Source organism: Manis javanica, chromosome 16 (assembly GCF_040802235.1).
Source record: "Manis javanica isolate MJ-LG chromosome 16, MJ_LKY, whole genome shotgun sequence".
Lineage (NCBI taxonomy): Eukaryota > Metazoa > Chordata > Mammalia > Pholidota > Manidae > Manis > Manis javanica.
Window position 1 is genome coordinate 6,931,061 of NC_133171.1, and position 25,398 is coordinate 6,956,458.

The following is a 25,398-nucleotide window of genomic DNA, read 5'->3' on the forward strand; positions in this document are numbered from 1 at the left end:
TTAACCCAGCTTACTTTACACATTTCCTACCCAAAACTTGGAATCAAATCTTTTAGTTTCCCCAAGTGGTTTTAACTCCCAGAATCCAATCCCCCTTGTAGTTGTTTTTTTTTTTTTTCATGCCTGATCCCATATCTTTGCTTCCCTTTGCACTTGTTTCCACCAGATGAAGAAACTGTGGAGGACATTTTTGTGGACAGCTTTTTCCAAGGGCAAATGGCACAATTCTCTCACCTACAAAAAAAAATGGTAAGAGAATAAATAGGCAGTATCAGAAAATGTGGAAATCGGCCAGTAGCTGCAAGCAGATACTGGGTAAGGGATGAGTTCTAAAAGTACTTTATTCATACTCTGCTCATAGTATCCTTATTTTTTATTTCTATTTACATAGCCCAGTCATCTGGAAAATGTTAGGCTATTTTTGGAAATGAAATGATGACTGTCATTGGAAATTCGTATATATATTTCCCTTTTCTGTGGATGCACTATGTAGGTGAACTAATCAAAACAGCCCAGGTCAAGTATCTCTCCAGGACACAGCCCTATCTCATCTCAGAGCTGACAACTTTGGCAGCAGCTTGGAGGCATACTGTTCCAACATGAAAAACTGCTTTACATTGATGCTTATGAATCTTCTGTCCCCATCCAGTCATCATTTTCCTAGAGATCTCCTGACCTGTAGTAGGTTAAGTCTGTATTATGGACTGAATTGTGTCCCCCCAAACCCCTATTCTGAAGGGCTAACCCCCCAATGTGACTATATGTGAAGATAGGGCCTTTGAGGAGGTAATTAAGGTTAAATGAGGTCATAAGTGTAAGGTTGAAAGTACTGGGGGGAGGGGGGAGCACGTCAGACACTGACTACTTGCCAAAGTCCCCAGCTGCTGCCCCCTCCCAACCTGAAAAATGAGCCTTAGGCGAGTCAATCCTCACGCCACTGTAGATCTAAGCTCTCCCTGCCCCTACCTTCTATAAAAACTTGCTGCCTGCCCTGCTGGGCGCAACTTTCCCAGCCTCCATTTCTGTAGACTGAGAAACCTTGCCCGGGAATTTGCGTTCAAATAAACTACCTGGCCCTTTGTTGCCTCTCTTCACCCTTATTTCGGCTAGAATTTATCTTACAATAAGGGTGGGGCCTTAATGTTGTAAGACTAGTGTCCTTCTAAGAGGAGGAAGAGACACAGGAGCTCCCTACCCCTCATTGCCTACCAGCCAGAAAGAGCGCTCACCAGGAACCAACCATAAGCCCACCTTGATCTTGGGCTTTTAGACTCCAGAACTATGAGAAAATTAATTTTTTGGTGTAAGCCACCCAGTCTGTGCTATTTTGTTGTAGTGGCGTGAGCTAAGAGAACCTCCCAGCCCTAGCATAAGGATCTTCCTTCACTTCTCCCAACACAGCATTTACCACGTATTTTTGTCTTCCTCTCACAGTAAACGGGCTCTTTTTTTGCCATATTTCTACCATGGAATCCATTGCATCTTGCACAATGCAAGGCACAAAGGTGTACTCCATATTTAGTGAATAAAATTAATTATGTCCTCCAGATTGGGAGGGAACAAGGAGAAGGAGAGATAAGAAATGAATGCTTTCAGCATAAGTGACCCCATAATTTGTCACTTGGGATCTTTTTCTCTGACAATTAACATTTCATTTGTTTTCCTATTTTCTGTCCCCTAAAATTTGATTGTATTAATATATACTGCTGATACATGAAGGTTGTCCCACTGACTGCTTTATGTGTCTTCTGTCCCGATCCAGTCGCAAATGCCTTGAAGTCAGGGGGCATGCAAATTCTCTTGAATTTGTAGTACCTATCCCAATACAGACATAATAGGTATTCAGTAAAGTCATGTCAACTAATGACAAACGTCTGAATTTCAAAATCTCTTTAATCCGAAGACTAGGCTTATCTCATTGTCCTTCAACAGTGAGCCAAGAACACTTTAGGGATCATTTTCAGATTCCAAGACAGTTCTTTCCTCTCAGGCACAAAATGAAACAGCATGTATTTTAAGGATGTCCAAAATGAAATCTTAGTCACTTGGTGTTTTTTAAGTGGCATTATGGTGACTTTTGCCCATGCTACTTGGTACTCACTGTCCAGAATAAACTAGAACAGGTATTGACCTCTGGCCTGACCTCATCACACAAACTTCTTTCCGAGGGCTCTACTTAGTATACAACAGAGATTTGACAAATGTTGAAAAAACTAATCTCAAAAGACCAATGTTTAACAAGAACAGAACTAAAATTTTAAATTTTAAGTGGTCTTTCTGAATGGCATTTTGAAAACAGATGGTTTTAGGCTTATTGACAAAAGGCACTGCTAAATGCCCTGGTATGTATAAACATATTAAAACACAAAAACTTCAAAAGTCTAAAAGTTTATTGCCAGAATAGCAAACTTCATGAAGATACCTTTTTAAAGTATATAGAATATTACAAGCAAAATAAACAGAAAACTTTGACCAAAGAAAAGCAAAGATTGCTGCTGTCATCACATAAAGTCAAATTAATACCAAATCAAACAGGTACATCCAAGAGCATACAGGTTATACAATCCACAGACTATAACTAAAAAAGACTCATTCCAAAATGTTTAGGTTTGGGGTAGAGTATTTTGGGGGGACAGGAGGGGCAATTTTCTCCTAATACAGAAAATGTAAATATTTAGATGAGAAACAGAATGGTGGTTAAAATATCAATGATCAATTTTTCATCTCCTAGAATAGAAATCTGTATTGTAGGCCAAAAGAAGTTCAAGAAGAATCTAAATCAAAAAACCTAAACACAGAAGAGAACAAATTCCAGATTCAATTTGTGCTATTGTTACAACTGATTACCACTTCATGTACACTACATTCAGTGTATTACATTAGTTAAGGTGAGCTAACATAAAAAGCCAGAAGAGCCTTTACTATTTTATTTCAGCCATAGCTATGTTGTCTTAAGCACAGAAAGCTCTATCACTATACTGCAAGCACTAGGTTCTCTTTTTCTAATTATTTAATAAAGTGAAAATTCACATAAATGAAGCCAAGGTACAGCAACCATTTCCAACTGACTACTAGCGCCCAAAAGAGCTACTGCTAAAGCAGTAGGAGTAAGAGTAGGAAGAATTCCCGGTTGCATCAAAGCTTCCTCTCCGCGACCCACTGCGGGACCCAGACCGAGAGCCAGAACGGGAGCCGGAGCGGGAGCCGGAGCGGGAGCCTGGAGCAGAGGACACGTTGTAAGGGCTAGGCAAGCCCTTGGACGAAACAGAGGCGGCCTCCAGCAGGCGAAGACCAGTGACATCTTCCACCATGGAGCGATTCATGGCATCCTTGTAAGATATTTTTAATTTGGTTTTGGGGCAGGTCAGGATTTTGGCATAGCTGCTGGTGTCTTGCAGCCTCTGAGCTGCTCGGCCATCAATGAAGCCCTTCCTGATGGCTTCTTCTGTGCTTATCCTCCCATGCACTTCAGGGTCAACGAGGCCTCCAGTGATGTACTGAAACTCCAGGAAGCGCTGACCTGCTTCATAGGGGAGCCATTTTTCTTTCACTGCCTCTGCTGCTGACATCTTCTTCTTCCCCTTCACACCTTCAAAGCCAATGAAGGCTTTCTGAGCAGGCTTCAGCCTGGTGGCCATGTCTTGGTCAATCAGGCCCTGGGAGACCGCATCCTGAAGTGACAGCTTCTGACAGGTAGTTGGGTGGATAATGCCACCTGTGCAGGCCTGAGCCTCCAGAAGCCTCTGACCAGTGATGCTATCGACAATGCCCCGCTCTATGCCTTCAGCAATGGAGATCTTCTCCAGGTTTTCTGTGTCAAAGATGGCTGCAATGGGGCTCGACTCTTCCAGCGAGTCAGACAGAGAGCTGCTCCTGATGGTTAAATTCCTAACACTGGATACAGTAGAAATCTTAGTTACCGACTCGTGTCGGGAGCTGCTAAAAACATCATCACTGACACTACCGCCCATGCTGTTGCCAACACCATTTTTCAAGGAGATCATATCAGCAAACTGAGTGAGGCTGAGGCTGCCGGATCGGTACTGATCGAAGAACTTCCTGTCCACGAGGCCCTTGTCGATAGCATCTTGAATATCATACTGACTGCCTGTCTTCCTGTCTACCAGGACCACTCTGGTGGAGCCGTCCGATCCGGTGATGGTGATCTCTTCCCACTCACACTCCTGCTCACACAGTTCTCTGAAGGTCTCATAATCTATAAGGCCCTTCTTGTAGGCCTCCTGAACAGACATCTCCTTGTTGGTGTCTGGGTCAACAATGACCACTCTACGCTTCCTGAGGGTATTCTTTTGCGATGTCTGTACCTCTTTCTTCTTTTCTTTCAGGGGCAGAAGACAGAGCCCTGTTTCCTCATCCTTGATGCATCTTTCCTTGAGTTGAAGATAGGTAAGATTTTCTTCAGTGTTTGGGTCAAAAAATCCCTTTGTGTCATCACTTGGATCTGACAGAATCTCACTGAGCTCCTCATTAAAGTAGCCCCTCTTGTATGCCATGTCAACTGGCAAACGATGGCTCTCCTTTGGGTCGATAATCCCACCAGTTGCAATCTGTGCTTCCAGTAAGCGAATTCCATGACCCTTTTCAATGAGTTCCTTATTCATGGCTTGGAACAGAGAGATGATATTTCCCGTTTCAGGATCATTATACCCAGTGACAGCTCGTTCTGCAGAGAGGAGCTTCTCTTTGAACTCAATACCCAGCAGGCCTCTTTTGTAGGCTTCCTCCACCGGTAACCTTAAGTTGCTAACAGGATCTACTATAAAGCCAGTAGCTGCCTGGGCTTCCAGCAACTCCAGGGCAGTGCCAGGTCGGACTAAGCCAATTTTCATGGCCTCATAAATGCCAAGCTTCTGTTTTGTAGTCTCATTGTATATGCCTGCTATGCAGCTTGAACCCTGAAGGAAGTCTTTAATTCTCTCACCAACTTCGTCATAAGAAATCTGACCTGATTCCAGTTCGTTTACAGTGGATGGTCTCAATATACCAGAATCTACTAGCTCAGAGACGGTCACAGGTTGTCTGATTCCTTGGAAGGACATACTTCTCTTCTGTACTGACAGCAAGAGCAGACCTGTGTGTGGTTCGATTCTGCACCGCTCCCTCAGCTGCATGTAACTGACCTTCTTTTTGGTGACTGGATCCACAAAGTTTTTCTGACTATCTCGGGGATCATTCAGGCACCGATACAAATCTCTGTCAATCAGCCCACGGGCCAAGGCTACATCTTTGGGCAAAAAGACACTGTTCACGGGGTCCACTACCCCCCCTGAAGCAATCTGGGCTTCCAGCAGGCGCATTCCAGTCTCTCTATCGATCAAATTTTTCTTGATGGCTTCCGAAACGGATACTGTCTTGCCTGAAAATGGATCATCAAAGCCAGTGATGGCTTTCTCGGCTGTATATATCTGTTGGCGGTCATCAAAATCAATGAGGTCCCGAGCTATTGCACTGTCAACAGTCAGCTTCTCATTCCTGTGGGGATCAATGACACCACCTGTAGCTGCCTGGGCCTCTAGAAGCATGACTGTGGATTCTGGGGTGATGAATTTCTTCCGCTTGGCCTCTACCAAAGAATACTTTTCCTTAGGCGAAGCAGAAGCTCCAGCAATAGCTCCTGCACCTCGAAGGAAAGGCTGGATTTCAGAGGCAACTTCTTCCACTGACTTCTTCCCTTTCAGCAGTTTGTCCAAGGTTGTTTTGTCAATCAGCTGGCACTCGTACAGCTGCATTGCTGTCACCTTCTTCCTCAGCCCATCAAACACCAGCTTTGAGGAGTCAACAGTCCATTCGTACTCGGTCTGGGTCTCCCGATGGGAGCCATACGGGCGCTGTTTGAGTTTGTCGATCTCCCTCTGCAGTCGGGAGCGTTCTGTTTCCAACTGTGACTGCGTCTCCCTGCTCGAGTCCTCCAGCTTCCGCCTGCACCGCTCTTCAATCCTCTTGATCTCTGTTTGCAGTCTTTCAATCTCACACCTAAGGTTGTTCTTCTCTCTCTCACTCTTTTCTCTTTCTGACTCTATCTTCCTAATAGCCTCTTCCTTGCGGGAAAATTGGGTTTTCCACTGATTCAGGTCATTCTGGATCTGCTGTTTCTCGCACTCCAGGCGCTGCTTGACCCTACTTTCTGCGTCCAGGGTTGCTTTCGCACGATTCAGCTCATCCTCCAGCCTCTGCAGCCTGGTTTTGTCTTGCTCTAAAACTTTAATTTTCACCAGAAGGCTCTCTCGTTCTTGCACCACCTGAGTGCACTGATTCTTTGACTCCTGAATCCTATTAGATGCCTAGAATTTAAAAAGGAAAAAAAATAGTAAAAAATGTTTTCATTATATCATATTATCATAATTTAACCTCTTTTCCTACTTAAAAATAAAACTTGTTTACTTACTTGCCCTCTGTTTCCTCTAGACATGCTATTATTTTGTTACCTTACAAACTCATGAAAAAATTCTGATTTATGTTGCCACTTTGATAAATGGCTTCATACTTAATGTTTTTTTCCACCGAAGCAATTAGAAGTTGTAGACCTGTCTTACTCTTAATAATAATTACAGTTGAAGAAATATGAGGAGTTTTATTCTAGGTCATCACACCTGCTATACCTACCTCTCACCTGTTACAGCTATACTAACATGTTTAATAAAGCAATATAAATCTATGAATATACATGTGCCCCACACCCAGCCCCACACAAATATTGTCTATTTAAGTCAAATGTATTAGAAATTAAAGAAGCTATTTTTTAATTAGGGGTTAAAAAAAGAAAACCCAAAGAAAAAGAAACATATGAGGGCCGTGATCAAAAGAGAACAGAGAAATGCATGCAGAAAAATCACATAAGCACGAAAAAGTGACTTAAAAGTTGTATAAAAAACCCTTCTAATATGGCTTTCATTTAAGAAAATTTGTTTGAAATGTAAGTCATAGCTCACTAAGAGCTCTCTTCTAGAAAAGAGAGAGGAATATTCACAGGAAGTTATACCCATGCTGACGTTCTGAAAGCAGAGCCAAACACAGCCTACACACAGAGGGGCACCTGAAGCAGTCACAGGATAGAAGGGAATTATTTTAAAGCAGTTATCTGGATTATGACAGATAGTCATACAGCAATAAAAAGAAAAATCAGACTTTCTGTAAGCATCCATCTCAGAGCGAGATCACAGATTAGATGATAACAGAGAGAATTATTTGAGACAGTAAAGCTGTGATCAAATATTTGTGAATACCTCTAAAGCCTGCTTTTGGAATTTCTCAATTTCCTGTCTCAAATTTTCCCTCTCTCTCTGTAAATCATTAATCAGCCCCTGCAGTTCCAGGGTCCGGTTGTTGCTGATCTGCAGCTGGCTCCGCAGCTCCGAGATGGCTGCATTTTTGTTGCTGTCCTCCTCACTGCGGCTCCTTCTGAGGTCATCGTATTCCAGCCTCAGGTTGCGAAGTTCTTCCTCCAGCATCAGATGCTCCTTGGTCAGGTTCTCCGTGAGGGACTGCAGCCTCTCAATTTCTATTTTGTTTTCATTTAAGCTCCTGCTCTTATCTTCGATCACCTTCTGGAAATGCTCATTCCTCACATGAGCCTGTTTGACATTCTCTTGTTCCTGGAGCAACTGACGCCTCAGGGCCTCCACTTCCAAGGAGAGCCTCCTCAGCTCCTCCTGGGCCCGCTGCTTCTCCCTCAGGTGGCCTTCCAACACGTCCCTCTGCTGCCGGAGGTCGTCCTCATTCCGCTTCTTCACAATGGACGCCTGCTCCAGCTGCTGCGTCAGGCTGGTGATCTTTATGGCCTGCTCCTTCAAAGACCTCCGCATACCTTCCAGCTCCTCTTCCAGCTTCTTCCTTTTGCAAGAGTCTTCTGAGGCTGTCCTCTTCAACCGATTCAGCTCCTCTTCTACTTTCTGCTTCTGGAACTGCAACTCTTTGAGAGAGCTCTGGATTCTCATGATATCCTGGTCTTTCACGGTCCTCTCCTGGGAAATCCTTTCATAGTCAATTCTCAGGCGAGCTAATTCTTGCTCCTGAACCTTCAATTTGCTTATCGTCTCTGTGGCACTGTTATTTGCTTTCTGCAGATCATACTGGGCCCTTTGCAATTTAGCATGTTCCTCTTCCAGCCATTTCCGTTCTTTGGTTTCTGTCTCTATCAGTTTCTTTAGCCTTTCTAGCTCCTTGTTCTTTTCCTGGATCGTCTTGGCAGCATCATCCAGAGACTGCTTGTATCTCGTGCTCTCTTCTGTGCGCATCTGAGTGATCTGTTTCAGCTCGATCTCCAGCTGCTGTTTCCTCTGAGACACCTCTGAGCCAGCGACCTTTTGCTGCTGCATGTTTTCTTCGACCCTCCTGAGGTTCTCCGTGGTCTGGGCTAAAGTGTTCTTCAGCCGCTTTATTTCTTCAGACAGGCTCCTGTTTTCCCGAGTGAGACTGTCTATCTGGGCTCGGTAGCCGCTGGTGTCCTCTTCCTTCTGCATGGTGAGCTGGTGGATGGTCGTCTTGGTGATGTTGATCTCGGTCTCGAACTGGTTTTTCAAGCTAATGATTTCCTCATCGTAACTGTTTCTTACCTTAGCCAGTTCATTTTCATATTCCCAGCGGCGCTTGGCCTCCTCCTGAAACTCAGCTTTGAGTCTTTCAATCTCCTTATTTTTGTCCTGAATGGTCTTTGCAGCCTCCTCCAGGGACTGCTTATGTCTTGCATTGTCCTCGGAGCGCTGCTGGATGACCTGTTTCAGCTCTATCTCCAGATGCTGCTTCTTCTGCATCATCTCAGAGCCACAGGCCTTTTGCTGAAGAGCATCCTCTTCAGCCCGCCTTCGCTGCTCAGTGGTCTGCAGGATGCTGTCGTTCAGCCGAACAATCTCATCCTTCAGATCGCGATTTTCCTTTGAGAGTCTGTCCAGCTGGTTTCTAAGATTTTTGGAATCATCCTCCCTTTGCATGGATATCTCCTTGATGGTGGTCTTCGTAATGTTAATCTCAGTTTCATACTTGTTCCTTAAATTACTCATCTCCTCATTATAGTGGGTTCTTACCTTTGCCAGCTCATTTTCGTATTCTCTCTTCCGGGCAGCCTCCTCCTGTAAAAGAACCCTCAGCCTTTCAATCTCATACTCCTTCTCCTTGACGGCTTTCTCAGACTCTATTTTTTGCCAGCCAAGGCTCTCCTTTTCACACTGCCTTGCTTTCTGCAACTGGTCATAGTCATTCTTCTGTTGGTCAAATCTGTCTTCCACTGCCTTTCTTCTTCTCTTTTCATCTTCGATCTCGTAAGTCAGTCTAGTGATCTTCTCATTCAGTTCCTTTATTTGGCCATAGCACTTGTCTAGATTTTGCTTAGCTGTCTTTCCATCCAGCTCAGCTTGTCTCCTCAGCTCCTCCAGGCTCACAAGCTTTGATTTAAACTGGGAACACTCTGCCTGGTATTTCTGCAGGTTCTGATCCAGAAATTTGTTCTTATTGCAGTTTTCAGAGTTGGCATCTCGAGCCAGTCTGAGCTCCTCTTCCAGGACTTCAATCTTAGTATTTTTCAGCTGTGGAAGTGAAATCAGAAATTATGTTGAAAGAAGGAAGGAAGCAGCAGTACATTTTCCCTCCCAGATCAATGTGCACACTCATTTCTCTTTACACTCCTGCACATCACACACACACGTGCACGTACACGCAGACACACAAGCACAGGCACCCACCCACACACACACCACACACATAAGCACACATATAAAGGGTGATCAAGGCAAAAACTACTAGACAAAAATTCAAGAAATCTAAACTTCTATCATAATTCTTTCATCAACTCCTTTATGATCTTAGCAAATGATATATGATCTTTGAATTTCAGCTTCATCTATAAATGAAGTAACATTTTCCAAAATTAAAAGCTTAGTATTTCATAAATTATGTTTCCTTTATTTCAAGGTATAACATGAGCTTTCATATAAACTCTATTTGAGTATTAGAAATGAGGAGTAAATAATCACTCAACATGAAAATTCAAATCCAGCTAGTCTAAGATATTCTTATCCTTACTTTAACACACACACAACTGACTCAGATTCCTTGACCTCAAATTTCATTAAATGAAATTACTAGTTTTTTGGCAACGTAGAGTAGTTCCAATTCTGCAAATATTATTTAAGTCACTTCAGAGCAGTGTACTGGAGCATAGGACCAACCTGACTCATGAGCAAACTGTATTATACTAACTGTTCAGAGAAAATACAATTTTGCCAGTGAGTATGTTCAAATCCATACTAGAATGAGGCAGTAATAAAATGGTTCCATTTTCTTTTTTGATCCTCCAAGGAAATAAATTACCTTCAGATCTTCCAAACTCTTCAGCATCTCACTTAAGAATCTGTAATAGTCTCCAGATCTTGTAAGTAGTTCTATGTACCGAGCATGTATATCTGCAGCCTTGGAGGAAAGGAGTGAAAGAAAGAAAAGAAGAAAAAAAAACATATATATATTACATCAAAAAAAAGTCCTATGCAAGTTGACCAACTTTGCTTTCTAAAACAATGAACAGAGAGATTATATAGAGTGAACTCACTTCGTTCATGTGTACTAAGTCCAAAATCCAGAAGCACAACAAAACAAAGGGCTAAAACTACTGTATTCCATCCTCATCACTCCTGGGTGTTTCCCCAAACCACCTAACAGGTGATGTTCTCTGACATTTTGGGAACAAGTTGTCTGTTAGAAATCTATTAGCTATTTTCCTCTTTTAAGAAGCCTCCCACACTAAATCCAGATTTAAGCCCAGTTTCTATAAAGACTCCAATATCAAGACTTCCACTGATGATTTCCTAAAAGGCATCGTATTTTGATGACTCAGACCAGAGGGAACACACCTTCTATTAAACCTTTTTGAGTGGATACCCCATAGCAGGGGATTAACTCGGGCACTGCAGGGAAGACAGGAAGGGGACACGGAGAAGAGGCGATACAGGAGGAGGGGCAGGCCCTAAAACAAACAGACTGAAGTATATACCTCTTGCAGAATCACCCCAGAAGGAGACTGAACCATGGTTCTCTTGATAGGTATGCTCAGTAGAGTTTCCAGTCCTGAGGTATATGATGCCAGCTGGAGTTCATAATCCTGCAGAATGAATAAATTTAAGGAAAACATACTTAATGGACTTAAAAGGAGTCACTAACAGCTACAATTCCAGTTTTAAATCATCAAGCTGCATTTCTAATGACCAATCCCAAAAGCTGCTGGTGTCCCTACAGCTAATATTATATTATACCAAGCAGTACATTTTTATATACTAAATGTAGATTTTTGCACATACCACCAATCTAAAGAATGAAGACCAAACCATTCACACAGATATTGCCAATGTGTAATGAATTCAAATTAATGAACAGCAGATTTTTATGGTTTATTCAAGAGAGAACATATAAAAACCATAATCACTATTTTCAATAAGTTTATAATCTTTCAAATCAATCAGAAAACAATGCAGTTAATAATAATATATATATATTTTAATATGAAACACTTCATGAATTTATGTGTCATCCTTGCACAAGGGTCATGCAGTCCTCAGGCCATGCAGTCCTCTTTATACTGTTATTTATGTACTACTAAAGCAAGCATGGTTAATATTATTCTTAATGAAACACCAACTGTCTTTGTGAAACCAGCATACCTTAATCGAATTTGCACAAAGTTCAGCTATTTTTTGTAGTTCTTCTGATTTGTCTCGTTTGCCACATATTTCATTGTGCAAGTTCTATATAAAAAATATTTACAAATGTTAAAGATGTAAGTATTTTTTAAATGTTATTTCACTCTTTAACCACTGTTATTTGTTTTTTTCCTTCATTTTATTACTGTGTCTACTGACCTAGTATTGTTACAGTTAAACCTTAGGGGATAAACATGTTTTCTATTCAGAAAAGAGAAGGAAGATCTCCTATTCCTTATTCTCTATGAGGATACTTTCTAGTCAGCCTGTTTTCTGGTCCTAGCCTTCAGTTTATACAGATACTTTATTATAATATTACATTATTTGTAAGTTGATAATTATATCTCTTTATAAATATCTCAATTGCTCTTCTAGGCATTATTTAAGCATTCATCATTTAAAACTTAGGTACTGCTATAAAAACTGAAGGAAAATACACCTCATAATCAATGGACTCTAATAGAATGAAAAATTGGCTTCTACCTTCTGCTCATTCAAAAATCGCATGACTGTGTTGGAATCTCCAAACTTCATGGATTCTAAGGCATCCTGGCGGCGTTTGGCATCATAAAGCCATTTGCAGAAAGCTTGGTAGTTATCACGATAATTCCTTAGTTGCTTGATTTGTTTCTCCAGGTCCCATAATCTGGAGGCAATAGATACAATAAAATTATTAAGGCACTGCTATTGTTCTTCAAAGTATTTAATACCGTTATCATATGGCTCAGCAATTATACCTGGCATCCACTCAAGAAAACTGAAAACCTACATCACAGAGGACCACATGTTATATGATTCCATTTATATGAAATGTCCAGATAGGTAAACCTACAGAGACAGAAAGTAGCCTAGTAGCTGGGGCCTGAGGGTTGGGAGGAAATGGGGAGTGACTGCCAGGGGGATCAGGGCTTCTTTTTTAGGGGGATAAAACATTTCTAGACTTAGATTGTGGCAATGGCTACACAATTCTGAATGTATTAATAACCACTAACTGTATCCTTTCAGTGGGTTAACTGTATGACATAGGTACAATATAGCAATAAAGGTGTTTTGAGAAAGCACCACCAGTAAAATGAATTATATGCAAGATTCAGATTTTCTTGAACTTTCATTTGCAGTTAAGGCATTTCTTTTGTATATCACTTAATGTTCATACACTTTTAGAAAGCACTCACTCCAAGCAAAGCATCGACTCCTTCCCACAGTCGTAAGGAGAGTCTCCAGGGCATATGAGAGTTGGAACAGCAGCTTCCACAATTTCTCTAGACCCTGAGTGGCACCTGTGTGGGCTGGCTGGCGCTCGGCTATCGTGGTGGACTCTCTTCCCATGGCCAGCAAAGCTGCCACAGGCCATCAGGGAGCAGAGCACCTATCACGCCTAACTTAACACACACAACAAAACCATTCTTTTTTATAGCAATTACTTCAAGCAACAGTATCTTGGGAACAACCCAAAATGGGAAGAAAATGGGGAACAAGGTTGCCACACCTGTAGTCTATCTGTTTATCTATTCTTTGCCAGCGATCTGTCAGCTGTGTGACTTTTTCACTGAACTTGCCCAGATCCAGGTCATACAGGGGGTACTGCTGTGAGGTCTGGGCATGGATTTGCTGGGCTTTCTGCAGCTCTGTCTTCATGGTGGCCAACAAACACTTCTTCAAGTTCAGATCACTTTTAATTTTCTGTCAGAAGAGAAAAAAAAGAGCACAAATTAATCTCATCTCCCATTTTATGCTATGCTGCATGTCATCAAATGGAAAAAGTTTGTAATATCCCTTACAGTATTCATATTTTCAAATGTTAACAATTAATCCAGGACAATGTAATTACCGATGTAATTCCCAGTATTTGGGCCAGTGATCTAGGTCCTTGTGCTGCCCCATTAAAAGGATGCAGTGTGTAAATTAGCTTAAGAAATGATAACTATCACACTCTGTTTCAGAATAGTTTTAATACGAATGAACATATTAAAGATTTTGAGAAGTCCTGTAGTAAAGAAACCCATTTTATTATGTTCAACTCAGCATTTCCTGAACCAACCTCACTGCCAATTGCTTTCCCACATAGTTCCTGCTACCATGCTCCGGAAAATATTGTCCTAGAGCTAATAACAGATATCCGACGATGTGTAGCCAATGAAATCCAGTAATCCTCAAAACTCATGAAAACCTAGTGAAGCTGTATAGCTGAGGACCACTTAGTCCTGTGCCATTGCCCATAAGCTGGGCTCCTGCTTTATAACCTCTCCCATTACCTTCAGTCCACAACGGTAAGCTTCCACCTTATCCAGATCCAGGCACACTGTTTCCTCTTCGGTGAGTCTGGCTTCATAAACCTTTAGCATGTCTTCTGTTTGGAGAATAGCCTGAAGCAATGCTCTCACCGTGCACAGGCTGCAAAGGACAAAAGAGGCAAGTAAAAGTCCTGGTATAAGCAGACCTCCTTGAGCATTTGGCTTTTGCCTCTACTGAAAGACAACAATATTAAAGCAGATAAAAATCACTTCTTCCCATTTTCTAAGCTACAGGAGCAGCATTGTTCCCCCCACCATGATTTGGACAGCTATTCTGCATTAACTAAAGAATCCTAAGTTCTGGCCATTACAGTACACCTTACCTGTAAGAGACATTAGATTTCACAACAGTGAGAAAGAACACAACTAGAAGACTCTCTCTCGAAAGCACAGAAGAATGTAAGTAAGCCTCAAGTGAAGACAGAAACTAAGGCAATGGCTCCTTAAGCCAACCACAGACCGCCAATGAAGTCTGACAAAATGAAGTACAGAGAAGCAAAATAACTATGATTGGTGTCAGTTGGGCTTACCTATTTAAATAGCCATCTGTAACGCCATTGATATTTTCCAGTTTCTGAAACAGTCCAAACACCTCATTCTGCAAATAGCAGAATTTTTCTGAGCCTCTGAAGTTAACTAGCATATCCTTAAGCTGGTTGAGAACTTCAGCAATTGCTTGAGAATCATTCTGTATACTCTGTCAAAGGAGGAGGAAAGCCTTTTTGATTTAGCTGTGTGATCATGATCACGTTGTCCTTAAAAAGTCCAATAAATGGAAAAGATTCAAAGACAGGGTGGACTGCTCATTTTCTTCTTCAGGGAGGCCTTGCCAGCGCTGTGTAAATATGGCCCTCTTCCTTAGGATATACGTTTTGGACATTCCAATGCGGTGCCCAGGCTTGGCTGAGCATGAAAAAAAATCACTGAGCCAGGAGATGGAACACCTGGGTTGTAGACCCAGCTCTGTCCATGGTTCTGAGTTCTCACCCCACCCATCAAATCCTTCCATGTCAGTTTCCTGTCTATAAGTAAAGATATTCTCCCTATCTAACTCATATCCTAGGTTGTTTCAGGCAGAAGCCAAATTAGTGTTTGCGAAAACTTCTGAAATGAACAAAACACTACCTTGCACAAAGGAAAAACCTTATTTAGCAACCCCCAAACTAACAACAAAGATGGTTTAATCCCCAGCCTGGAAACCTACAATTTTGGATGAATCAGAAAGAGAAAAGAAAATCATACCAGAAACCTGTTCTCTTGAAAAATTAATGTTTCTTGCCTATATTTAAACAAAGAGATTTTTTTATTTCTTGGTATTTTTATATATGTTGTATAAAATATAAATATAAATACACCTGGAATCAGGCAAAATATTAATGGATACCTACCTTTAGCTCACTTATTTTCACTGTGATGTGGTGTGAGGACCCTTGATCTGCTAGAAGGATGTTTTTCAGGGTCATGCGGCCCTCCATGTGCTCCATCTGCCTGCGAATTTTCTGGAGCTCTATCAGTATCCACGTTTCTTGCTTGTCATTTTCTCTGTTGGTTTCAATTATTTTTTGATGGTCAATTTCAGTTGTGGTTACTGTAAAAAGATGTTAGGACCACAAAAATCAGAGAATTCCTAGCCAGAAGGGTGCCAGACCTCAAAAAATATCCATATTGCATTAAAGTGTAGCTCCTTCCTTTGATTTGATTCTGTAGATTTAGCATATAAATGACTTTTGATGTATTACCTTTCAAAGAAGTGATTCTGAAACTAGTTTGATGCCAACTACTTCCTTTGTACAACTGTATGTATGGTTTATAAAAAGAGAAAGATACTCCAAACCAACCTGTGTGTTGCTGAGGGTGACCAGGAAGCTGTATGACCAGCGTCTGGTAGTACTTCTGGGCATCTGTGAACTGAGACTGGATGTTCCGCTTGTCATCATCTCCAAACATCTCTGAGCCCTGGCTGTTTCTGATGAACTCTTGGTAATGTAACTCAAGGTCAGATATTGTCTTCATGTAATCTTCCTGACGCATTGTCTTCAGCTGGAAGTAAACCAGGCAGGTGTTATTTTTAATTGCCCCTAGAGTGACCAAGAAGCATCTGCTGAAACATGCCCTATGCTGGACAGCAACACTCATCCAAGACTCATTAAGATATAAAAGGTCTTTCAATTTGGTACTGGCACAAGAACAGAGCCACAGACAAGTGGAACAGAATAGAGACTCCAAACATTAACCCAAACATATATGGTCAATTAATATACAATAAAGGAGCCATGGACATACAATGGGGAAATGACAATCTCTTCAACAGATGGTGCTGGCAAAACTGGACAGCTACATGTAAGAGAATGAAACTGGATCACTGTCTAACCCAATACACAAAAGTAAATTCGAAATGGATCAAAGACCTGAATGTAAGTCATGAAACCATAAAACTCTTAGAAAAAAACATAGGCAAAAATCTCATGGACATAAACATGAGTGACTTCTTCATGAACATATCTCCCCGGGGAAGGGAAACAAAAGCAAAAATGAACAAGTGGGACTATATCAAGCTAAAAGGTTTCTGTACAGTAAAGGACACCATCAATAGAACAAAAAGGTATCCTACAGTATGGGAGAATATATTCATAAATGACACATCCGATAAGGCTTGACATCCAAAATATATAAAGAGCTCACACACCTCACCAAACAAAAAGCAAATAATCCAATTAAAAAATGGGCAGAGGAGCAGAATAGACAGTTCTCTAAAGAAGAAATTCAGATGGCCAACAGACACATGAAAAGATGCCCCACATCGCTTGTCATCAGAGAAATGCAAATTAAAACCACAATGAGGTATCACCTCACACCAGGAAGGATCGCCATCATCGAAAAGACAAACAACAATAAATGTTGGCAAGGTTGTGGAGAAAGTGGAACCCTCCTACACGGCTGGTGGAAATGTAAATTAGTTCAACCATTGTGGAAAGCAGTATGGAGGTTCCTCAAAATGCTCAAAATAGGAATACCATTTGACCCAGGAATTCCACTTCTAGGAATTTACCCTAAGAATGCAGCACTCCAGTTTGAAAAAGACAGATGCACCCCTATGTTTATCACTGCACTATTTACAATAGCCAAGATATGGAAGCGACCTAAATGTCCATCAGTAGATGAATGGATTAAGAAGATGTGGTACATATACACTATGGAATATTACTCAGCCATAAGAAAAAAACAGATCCTACCATTTGCAACAACATGGATGGAGCTAGAGGGTATTATGCTCAGTGAAATAAGCCAGGCAGAGAAAGACAAGTACCAAATGATTTCACTCGTATGTGGAGTATAAGAACAAAGGAAAACTGAAGGAACAAAACAGCAGCAGAATCACAGAACCCAAGAATGGACTAATAGTTACCAAAGGGAAAGGGACTGGGGAGGATGGGTGGGAAGGGAGAGATAAGGGCGGGGAAAAAGAAAGGGGGTATTACGATTAGCATGTAAAGTGTGGGGAGGGCTATGCAACACAGAGAAGACAAGTAGTGATTTTACAGCATCTTATTATGCTGATGGACAGTGACTATGAAGGGGTATGTGGGGGAGACTCGGTGAAGGGGGGAGCCTAGTAAACATAATGTTCTTCATGTAATTGTAGATTAATAATACCAAAATAAAAAAAAAATTTTTAATTTAAAAAAAGATACAAAAGGTCTTTGAGGATTTAGAGATTGCTCCTAAGAACTACAGCAGTGGGCTGTCGATTTTTTTTCCTATAGAAATTTTATTCTTCCAAAGAAATATGACTAATAAGCCCTAACATGTAACAGATCACAGCAAAGGTGTTCTAACTGAAAAGAGAAAGAGGGTCATAAGGGAAAACCCCAAATTTCTCCATTCTGTGCCCGTCCCCTCTCTGCTGTCCCTGTCATCCCTGATGACCCCCTCACCTGGGATCCTGCAGATTACAATTGGCAAACGACTGATCTAGAGGAACTAATGCTTTGGGTGTTCCTCCAAGAATTCTATTCTACCTTTTATGTCTGTAATGTCCAGTTAATAATTTATGATGTAACTTTCCAATGATATCACAGGAGAATAGGATCCAGAATATTACAGGACCACATGCCTTTTCCCACAGGTTTTCCTGGTTTGTCAGGGAACTTTAATCAGTACTTCTGTTTGTCTCATCACCAGCCACTCTATATTGGATAGACCAGAACTTCTAAGGCAGGGTGAGCTGACTCTCTTTATGAGATACAAAAGCGTTAGCCACACCGTTAGCAGGTTGGCCTGGTAGAAACACCCACTCCAGGGAGTAACATGGTGCCTCCTCCAAGCAGCCTGGCTGATCTGAGGACATACCTTGGCAATAGTCATGGCCCTGATTTTCTCGATGTCGATCATGCAGTAGTGCCAGGACACCAGGCTCTTCATGTTGATGTAGAGCTGGTTCCACAGAGCCAAGATGGCTTCATAGTATTGCTCGATCCTAGGAGGCACAAAGGGAACACACTCTAGAGCCCAGCATTCAAACTGCATCCCAAATGGATTTGGACCAATTTATTCCCTAAAAGTATGTTCTCAATAATCTACATTAGCACAGATAATTCAAGTCACATATACAGTACAGCTTTTCATTATTGTGTTGTTTGTTAGTGGCTTTTTAATGGACACCAGGCAGGACGGCGGGGAGAAACTGGTCTTGGACCACTGCTGGCTACTAGAGCTTGGAAATGAGCACATTATCTCCCCTTCCTGCTCTGTGTGTGGTTGAAGAGTTCCATAACAAAAGGTTTAAGAGAGTCTGCCATACACAATCTATAAAAGGAATGCTCCACCTATTGATCAGTCAATATTGATATTAAAGGTACTTTATTATTTGTGGCTCTGGGCAAAATTGCTGACTATCTAAGGGAAGAACTTCAAAACAATGCCTTTAAGGTATGCAACAATTACTTCTTCCAGCTCTGCTACACAGTCAGACATTATTTTTATCCTCTAAATAATATCTATAGCATCTTCAACTTAAAATTTCAAGACAATGCAAGGGGACCTTTATGAGGTTCCAATTTTGGGTTGGGGGGCTGTAGTCAGGAATGGTGTGTCTAAGTTTCTAGTATAAGCATTTGCCCCACTGCTCCCCAGAGCTTTAGGTCTTGGCTTTTAGGAATTTCAACAACTCACTTGCAAGACAGGTCCACGGCCAGTGGATTTGGTGGAGGAATAATCAGACCCACAGAAGGCACGAGCATGTCCACGCCTCCTGGGCCTGTCACGTACCACTTGCTGCGCTCATTATTGTCCTTCAGGATACACTCATCCCCCTTATGCACAATTTTCTGCAAGGAAAGCAGCCCATGTTTCAGCTTTATTCATGGTACACATTTTTACCTTCTTTCTCAAAGAAAGAAACAGAGATGAAAACGTACAAACTCTTTGAGCTTTTATCTTATTACTTTTTATCCTCAAATGAAAATGGTTTTCACACAACCCAATAATACTGATGCTTTAAACATGGGAGCCTAAAAGGTGTGCCTAAAAGAAGTGAATTAAGTTAAAGTAACTTTCCAAAGAGAGCCTGGGGAATCCACCAGCAAAGTGAGAACTCCTTTTATAAAGCAAAAACTCACTATAGCTTTTCTATTTTTGTGTGTTCATGTTTTACGTATTAGATTTTAGTAGGTCCAGTCACTTGTCTCAGTTATTTGCTCTTAGAATTCAGAAATTATAAAGTTCTGGTATCAGGTTCTCAGAAAAATAACTCCCTAAATTAACTGCAGCATCTAAATAGTTTATTTTCTAAATTAACTCTATTTGGCTTCTTAAAATGGGTGCTTAAAATATGACAGCTACCTTAAATGGTAAAATGTAATAAGCTTGATATTCATGTATTTCAATCTGTTTCAACTTACTTTTTATTCTTCTTCTACATGCAAGTTCTTAAAACATTTCTGCATGGTAGAATAAACTTTACTGTTTCAGCATGTTTATCTAACCAACTAATCATATTTTGTATTTCTTACACCCTCCATAATTTTTGTAAGAAAACAGAGTTGTGGGAATTACATAAGTACTTACTAAAAACAAGTCATCTTTCTCTATCAACCCTTGTCTTTACCACAAAACCTGCAAAATTGACCTGCTCCATTCCTGTGTGAAATCTCAATGACATTCACTTTATATGCAGTGTAATAGTCATGTTTCTCATTTCTTTTATGTCATAAATTTAAATTTAAGGGTGATCACAGGTAAGTTTTACATATTAGAAAAGTTAAGCCTTAAAACAGAGTTAGAATAGTTTAGAAACAAAAGTCTTAATTTTTTAGAACTAGCATATGATTCAGAACAAAGTTGCTGCAGGTGTTCAATAGCCTGCTGCTTGTACACCACAGAAAGACATTTATTATGGTGCTCACGGAAATCTAAATTAAGTTCTGCTCCCTTGATTGACAAAAATCTGTATGTAAAGAGAGGGAGAACTTTTGTTTCATTTGGGATCCCTGAGCACACACCTGGTCTTGTTTGTAGTCACAGAGAGCCCTGAGAATAATGGGCTTATTGCTCCTGTAGTCAGGGTTACGTGGCTTCAGCTGCACGATCTTCTTGGACTTGTTTACTAAGTTCTGTACTTGACGCTTGTATTCAAGGATTTTCTCTCGTTCTTTCTGCAATTGCAAATAAAATCAAACTTTAACACAGATACTCTGAACTTTAGATAAGATCTGGAAATACACTAATATAGCTACAATGAGATTAAAATTAGGTATCGTGGTAGTTGCATTTACTGTAAAAAGCCACAAATTCATCTCTCTGCAGGGACTACAGAAACCTTGCTTAATAAGCCGTTCCAGAAGCCACACAGCCATGAATTAAGTGGGTGGGAACTATGCTGAAGGAACTATGCTGAGAAAATTTACAGTATATTTTTCCAAAGAAATTTTCATGTCAACTAATCGGCATTCTCCCCATTTTTGTTTTGAGCAATAGTAATTACTGAAGCAAAATTAATTTTCAATAGTAGCTAAGCATGTAAAAGCAATTATTTTGAGAAAAGCCACTGAAAGGTGAAGGGAATGCTTGCTTGAGCATGCCTTGTTCTATACAACGATATAGACCGGCAGTCTGAACTGCATCGGATGGGCACATGCAATCTTTCCCTGGGTAAGGCTGCTGAGGGCCTGGATCCGAGAGGGTACCTCCAGCTCCTTGATCTGTTCCAGCAGGCGCTGTAGGGGCATGTTCTTGTCGCAGGAGTACTTCTTCCTGATGGAGTCTTGCAGGCCCTTCAGGTAGACTTCAGTAGATTGGGCCTCTTCAAAGAACTAATAAGAATGAGAATGATTCCACGTCAAGGAAAAGGAATTCAATAAGCAGTATCACCTACTATTCTTAGTTCAAGGGCTATCTTCCCTAAGAGTCTATCTGATAGGTGACTAGAGGAAAAGATTAGAACAGAAAGTATATTAACTTATGTGAGAGCAAGAAAGTCTCTCAGTGACTAGTAACCAGGTTACCGATCCATGCCCCTCTAAATTAAAAACCCATAAACATTATTTATGCAATATTTTGAAAATGATTTTCAGTGTTTTCTTAAAACACATTCAAAAGGTAAGGTATCAAGACATACAAGACAGTTAAATTATTACTAAGTATAAAAACCTGGAAGTAGGCAGCATTTTCTTTGAGATGAACATCAATGCATTTGGTGATCTGAAGAATCCAACTCCACTGTGTCTGAAGAGTATCCATATAGGCCTGAAACAAAAAAACATCAGCTGTCCCACCACCACTCAGCCGTCAAGAGGCATCCATTCTTCAGTAGATATGTGAGCCTGAATGAAAGCTATGAAACATTTTTTATCTAAGTCCAAATCAGACAAACTTTTAAAAAACTGAAACCAGCATTTCCTAATAGAGAAGTCTTGGTATGGTACAATTAAATCTCAAAACCAGTTTTAACAAGTAGATACCATTAGGTCTATTAGTCAAAATAGTCACCCAAATGGCACAGCTGCTGGCCAATCAGAACAGACTAGGGGATAGTCCTGGAGCAGGGTCTCTGCTGCACCACGCCTGTTTCTGTACAGCCGCTAGATCATGGGGAGGCCTAAGGCACCCATGTGGAGAGCTTGAGGCGCTTAAGGCAATGACTCTTACCAACTGATATGGATATATTTTTAATTTTTTAACAACCAGTATGACCACACCAGTGCTACCAGTTAATGTCAGCCTTCAGCACAGCCCACAGATGGCAGTCTAGGGCAGAGGTCAGCAAACTACAGCCTCAGGGTCACATCCAGCCCACCACCTGCATTTATAAATAAAGTTTCATTGGAACACAATCATACGTTCATTTATATATTGCTGTGGTTGCTTTCACATTAGAATGGCAAAGTTAAGTAATTTCAAGAGAGACCAAATGGCCTGCAAGTCTAAAATATTTATTACTTGGTCCTTTCCAGAAAAAGCTTGCCAACCCTTGGTCTAGAGTGTTGATCCTAAAATCCAAATAAATTTGTCATTGATTTAGGATGGATACAAATAATTCATTTGTATAGCCTTGCTTAATGGAAAGTTTCCCTAATAAAAATGTAAATCTTATGAAGGCTACCTCAATTTTGTCTGAAGCTGGATGCTGATTGAGGACAAGTTGGTCACTTTCTTGTTTAAGCTTATTGAGCTCTTTTTCCTTAACCTCCAGTTGACTCATGCGTATCTGTGAATGAAAGAGAAATGAATCCTTTAGAGCAAGTCACCATTAGCCTTCCATCACTTCTGCAGTATTTTAAGGAAATTAAACCCACAACTGCAATTTGGAAATGAATAATGCCAAAGAACCATGTTATGGTTTCCTCAAGAATCATAGTACTTTTAAAATCAAAACAGCAATGAGATATCACTTCACACAGCCACTATCCAAAAGACAAGAAATAACGAGTGTTGGTGAGCATGTGGAGAAAAGGGAGCCCTCCTACACTGCTGGTGTGAATGTCAATTGGTGCAGCCACTGTGGAAAGCAGCATGGAGGTTTCTCAAAAAAACAAAACAAAAATAGAACTGCCATACAATGCAGTAATTCCACTTCTAGGAATTTGCCTGAAGAAAACAAAATCCTTGATTCAAAAAGATACATGCATCCCTATGTTTATCACATCATTACTTACAATAGCCAATGTATGGACGCAACCAAAGTGTCCATCAATAGATGAATGGACAAAGCAGAGGCGGCACATATATATACACAATGGAATATTATTCAGCCATAGAAAAGAAATATTGCCATTTGCAACAACATAAACAAGACAGCAGTAGACTCATAGTCACTAAGAAGGGACTGGTAGTTACTATTGGGGAGAGGCTAGGGTGGGTGGGGAGGGTGAGGAGGATATAAGGGCACAAAAATACTCAATCATAAGTTTGTCATGGGGATAGAAGTACAGCATGGAGAATATAGACAATGATTCTATAACATCTTCCTATGTTGACAGGTAGTAACTGCACTAGTCAGGGTGAAGATTTAGTAATATGGGTAACTGTTGAACCACTGTGTTGTACACTTGAAGCCAGTATAAGACTGTATATCAACCACACTTCAATTTTAAAAAAAAGATGCAGCAAGTGAACAGAAAAAAAAATCACAGCGGTTTTAAGACCAGAAAGGATGTCTGAGATGGTCCAGCATGTGGCTGAGGCCATACTGGTGACATGTCTTGTACAAATTCACAGAGTGACAACTAATGCTGAGATTTCCTAATTCTAGGTCTTCATCTACCATACTGTTGTGCTACACACACACACTGATATTGGAATGAACTAATTCTTACCCTGCCTGCTGTCTTCTGGGGTGTTAAACAACATATTGCCCCTTCTTAAGCCACGGAAAAGCTTTCAGAAAAGAATGGTTTTCCATGACCATTTCCACCAAGGCTGAGTTATAAGTGGCTGGTTAAATTCTGACAAGGCCGGTCACCGGCACAGGAATCCTCCAAGGCAGCGGCCGCCTGAGGCAAGCATCTACCCCTCCCGGGATGGGCTTACCGAGAAGGCCTCCTGTTTCTGAGCGATGTTGGTGTTCCTGTCGCTCCAGTCATAGAGCAGCTCCTCCTCCTCGCAGTCATTGATCCACATGATCTCGCGGGATGTGGCCTGGATGATGTTCTGCAGCTGTCGCAGGTGATCCATTCTCTCGAAGGACGCTTTCTGCACAGCAAGTTCAGAAGCAGCATTAGGAAACAGTATGCGGATTAACACGCTCTCCGCACACTCATAGATGACCCATGGGGTCCCTTTCACCAAAAAAAAAAAAATCCCAAGAATCAGTAAAATGTTAACCTCTCTCTTGCATTCACTGACCATCTGGGATGTGAAAAAGACCCATCCAAACTTAAAATGAACAAGTAAGCAAGCTTAGATTCAATGAAACAGCCTAATCTACAAGGGTCTTGATTCAGGTATTGATCTTTGGGTTCAATAATTAGTTTTAGAACTATAAAAGGGGAAACGGATTCTTAAAAAGATAAATCAAGTTTTTCTGCCTTCTCCTACCCTCTAAAGATTGAAGGTGTCATCGGTCACACCCCAGACCTAACGGGAAATCTACTGTGTCAGTACTAGCCATGTTATTTAGAGTATCACCGCCAACAAGGAAATACTGAGAGTGAAGCTAGGGTGGCACAAATAGGCAGGAACATGGAAATGTCTCTTCTTCCTACGAGTCAAGTAACTGATTCAAAGTATGTCATACAATGATGATGATGGTCTGGTAAACTCTAAGGAAAACAAGTCAAGTCTCGCTTTTGCTTATACTTCATAAAAAGGCTACAATTCACAAGTGGAAAAGCTTTATTGCTTTATAAGCACTCAACAAGTGTGATTTATATGGTAAGTTTTAAAAGGAAAACCGCCAGGTATGCCTTCCGAAAAAATCTTGAAACACATGCATTTTAGAAGTGTATTTCACTTCTGAAAGAAACACAGCAGTAGGAACGAAACAAGTCCCTAAGTAGACATCCAGGTACATCTGGGGCCACGAGATGTAACACCTAGCAGGTGCCTCTCACCCCAGGTGGTGCTCCCCATTTATGGATCTGAAATGAACTGAACACAGAGGCTTAAGAAATAAGCTGACTTACCAGCAGGTTTTCATATTCCTCCTCCAACTGGTAGATGGCAGATTTCTCACGCTAGAAGACAAACAGCAGGTAATTACTTAATTCCCCTTGTGGGTCTATATAGGAGCAGCCCTTCTAACCTCCTTTATTGGCAGATACTGACTTAGATCCCTTGGTAGATATGAAGCATTTGCTCTATGAAATCTTCTCCCCACAGGGAGCTTCTCCCAGTTCCCTTGAAGGCAAACCCTCACTGGCCTGGCAGTGCTGTCTCCAAAAGTAAAGGGCTGATTGCTGTGACTT

General features: G+C 41.1%; 1 protein-coding gene across 2 annotated transcripts in view; it reads right to left on the minus strand.

The window, feature by feature from the left end:
• Window positions 1-2,372: 2,372 nt before the first annotated feature.
• DSP (desmoplakin) overlaps window positions 2,373-25,398 on the minus strand; it is a 41,301-nt gene continuing 18,275 nt past the window's right edge. Inside the window, exons 6-24 of one of the 2 annotated variants that reach the window (XM_073224278.1) lie at window positions 25,117-25,167; window positions 24,023-24,184; window positions 22,596-22,700; window positions 21,644-21,739; window positions 21,181-21,306; window positions 20,497-20,649; window positions 19,169-19,323; window positions 18,347-18,473; window positions 15,835-16,036; window positions 15,385-15,584; window positions 14,527-14,693; window positions 13,958-14,096; window positions 13,192-13,385; window positions 12,186-12,348; window positions 11,664-11,747; window positions 11,000-11,107; window positions 10,324-10,422; window positions 7,245-9,539; window positions 2,373-6,302 (exon numbers count right to left, since the gene is read on the minus strand). In XM_073224278.1, coding sequence (XP_073080379.1) covers window positions 3,072-6,302; window positions 7,245-9,539; window positions 10,324-10,422; window positions 11,000-11,107; window positions 11,664-11,747; window positions 12,186-12,348; window positions 13,192-13,385; window positions 13,958-14,096; window positions 14,527-14,693; window positions 15,385-15,584; window positions 15,835-16,036; window positions 18,347-18,473; window positions 19,169-19,323; window positions 20,497-20,649; window positions 21,181-21,306; window positions 21,644-21,739; window positions 22,596-22,700; window positions 24,023-24,184; window positions 25,117-25,167 — 7,857 coding nt within the window. In that variant the 3' untranslated portion in view covers window positions 2,373-3,071. The remainder of the gene's footprint in view (window positions 6,303-7,244; window positions 9,540-10,323; window positions 10,423-10,999; window positions 11,108-11,663; window positions 11,748-12,185; window positions 12,349-13,191; window positions 13,386-13,957; window positions 14,097-14,526; window positions 14,694-15,384; window positions 15,585-15,834; window positions 16,037-18,346; window positions 18,474-19,168; window positions 19,324-20,496; window positions 20,650-21,180; window positions 21,307-21,643; window positions 21,740-22,595; window positions 22,701-24,022; window positions 24,185-25,116; window positions 25,168-25,398) is intronic. The other variant, XM_073224279.1, reaches the window with a different exon arrangement.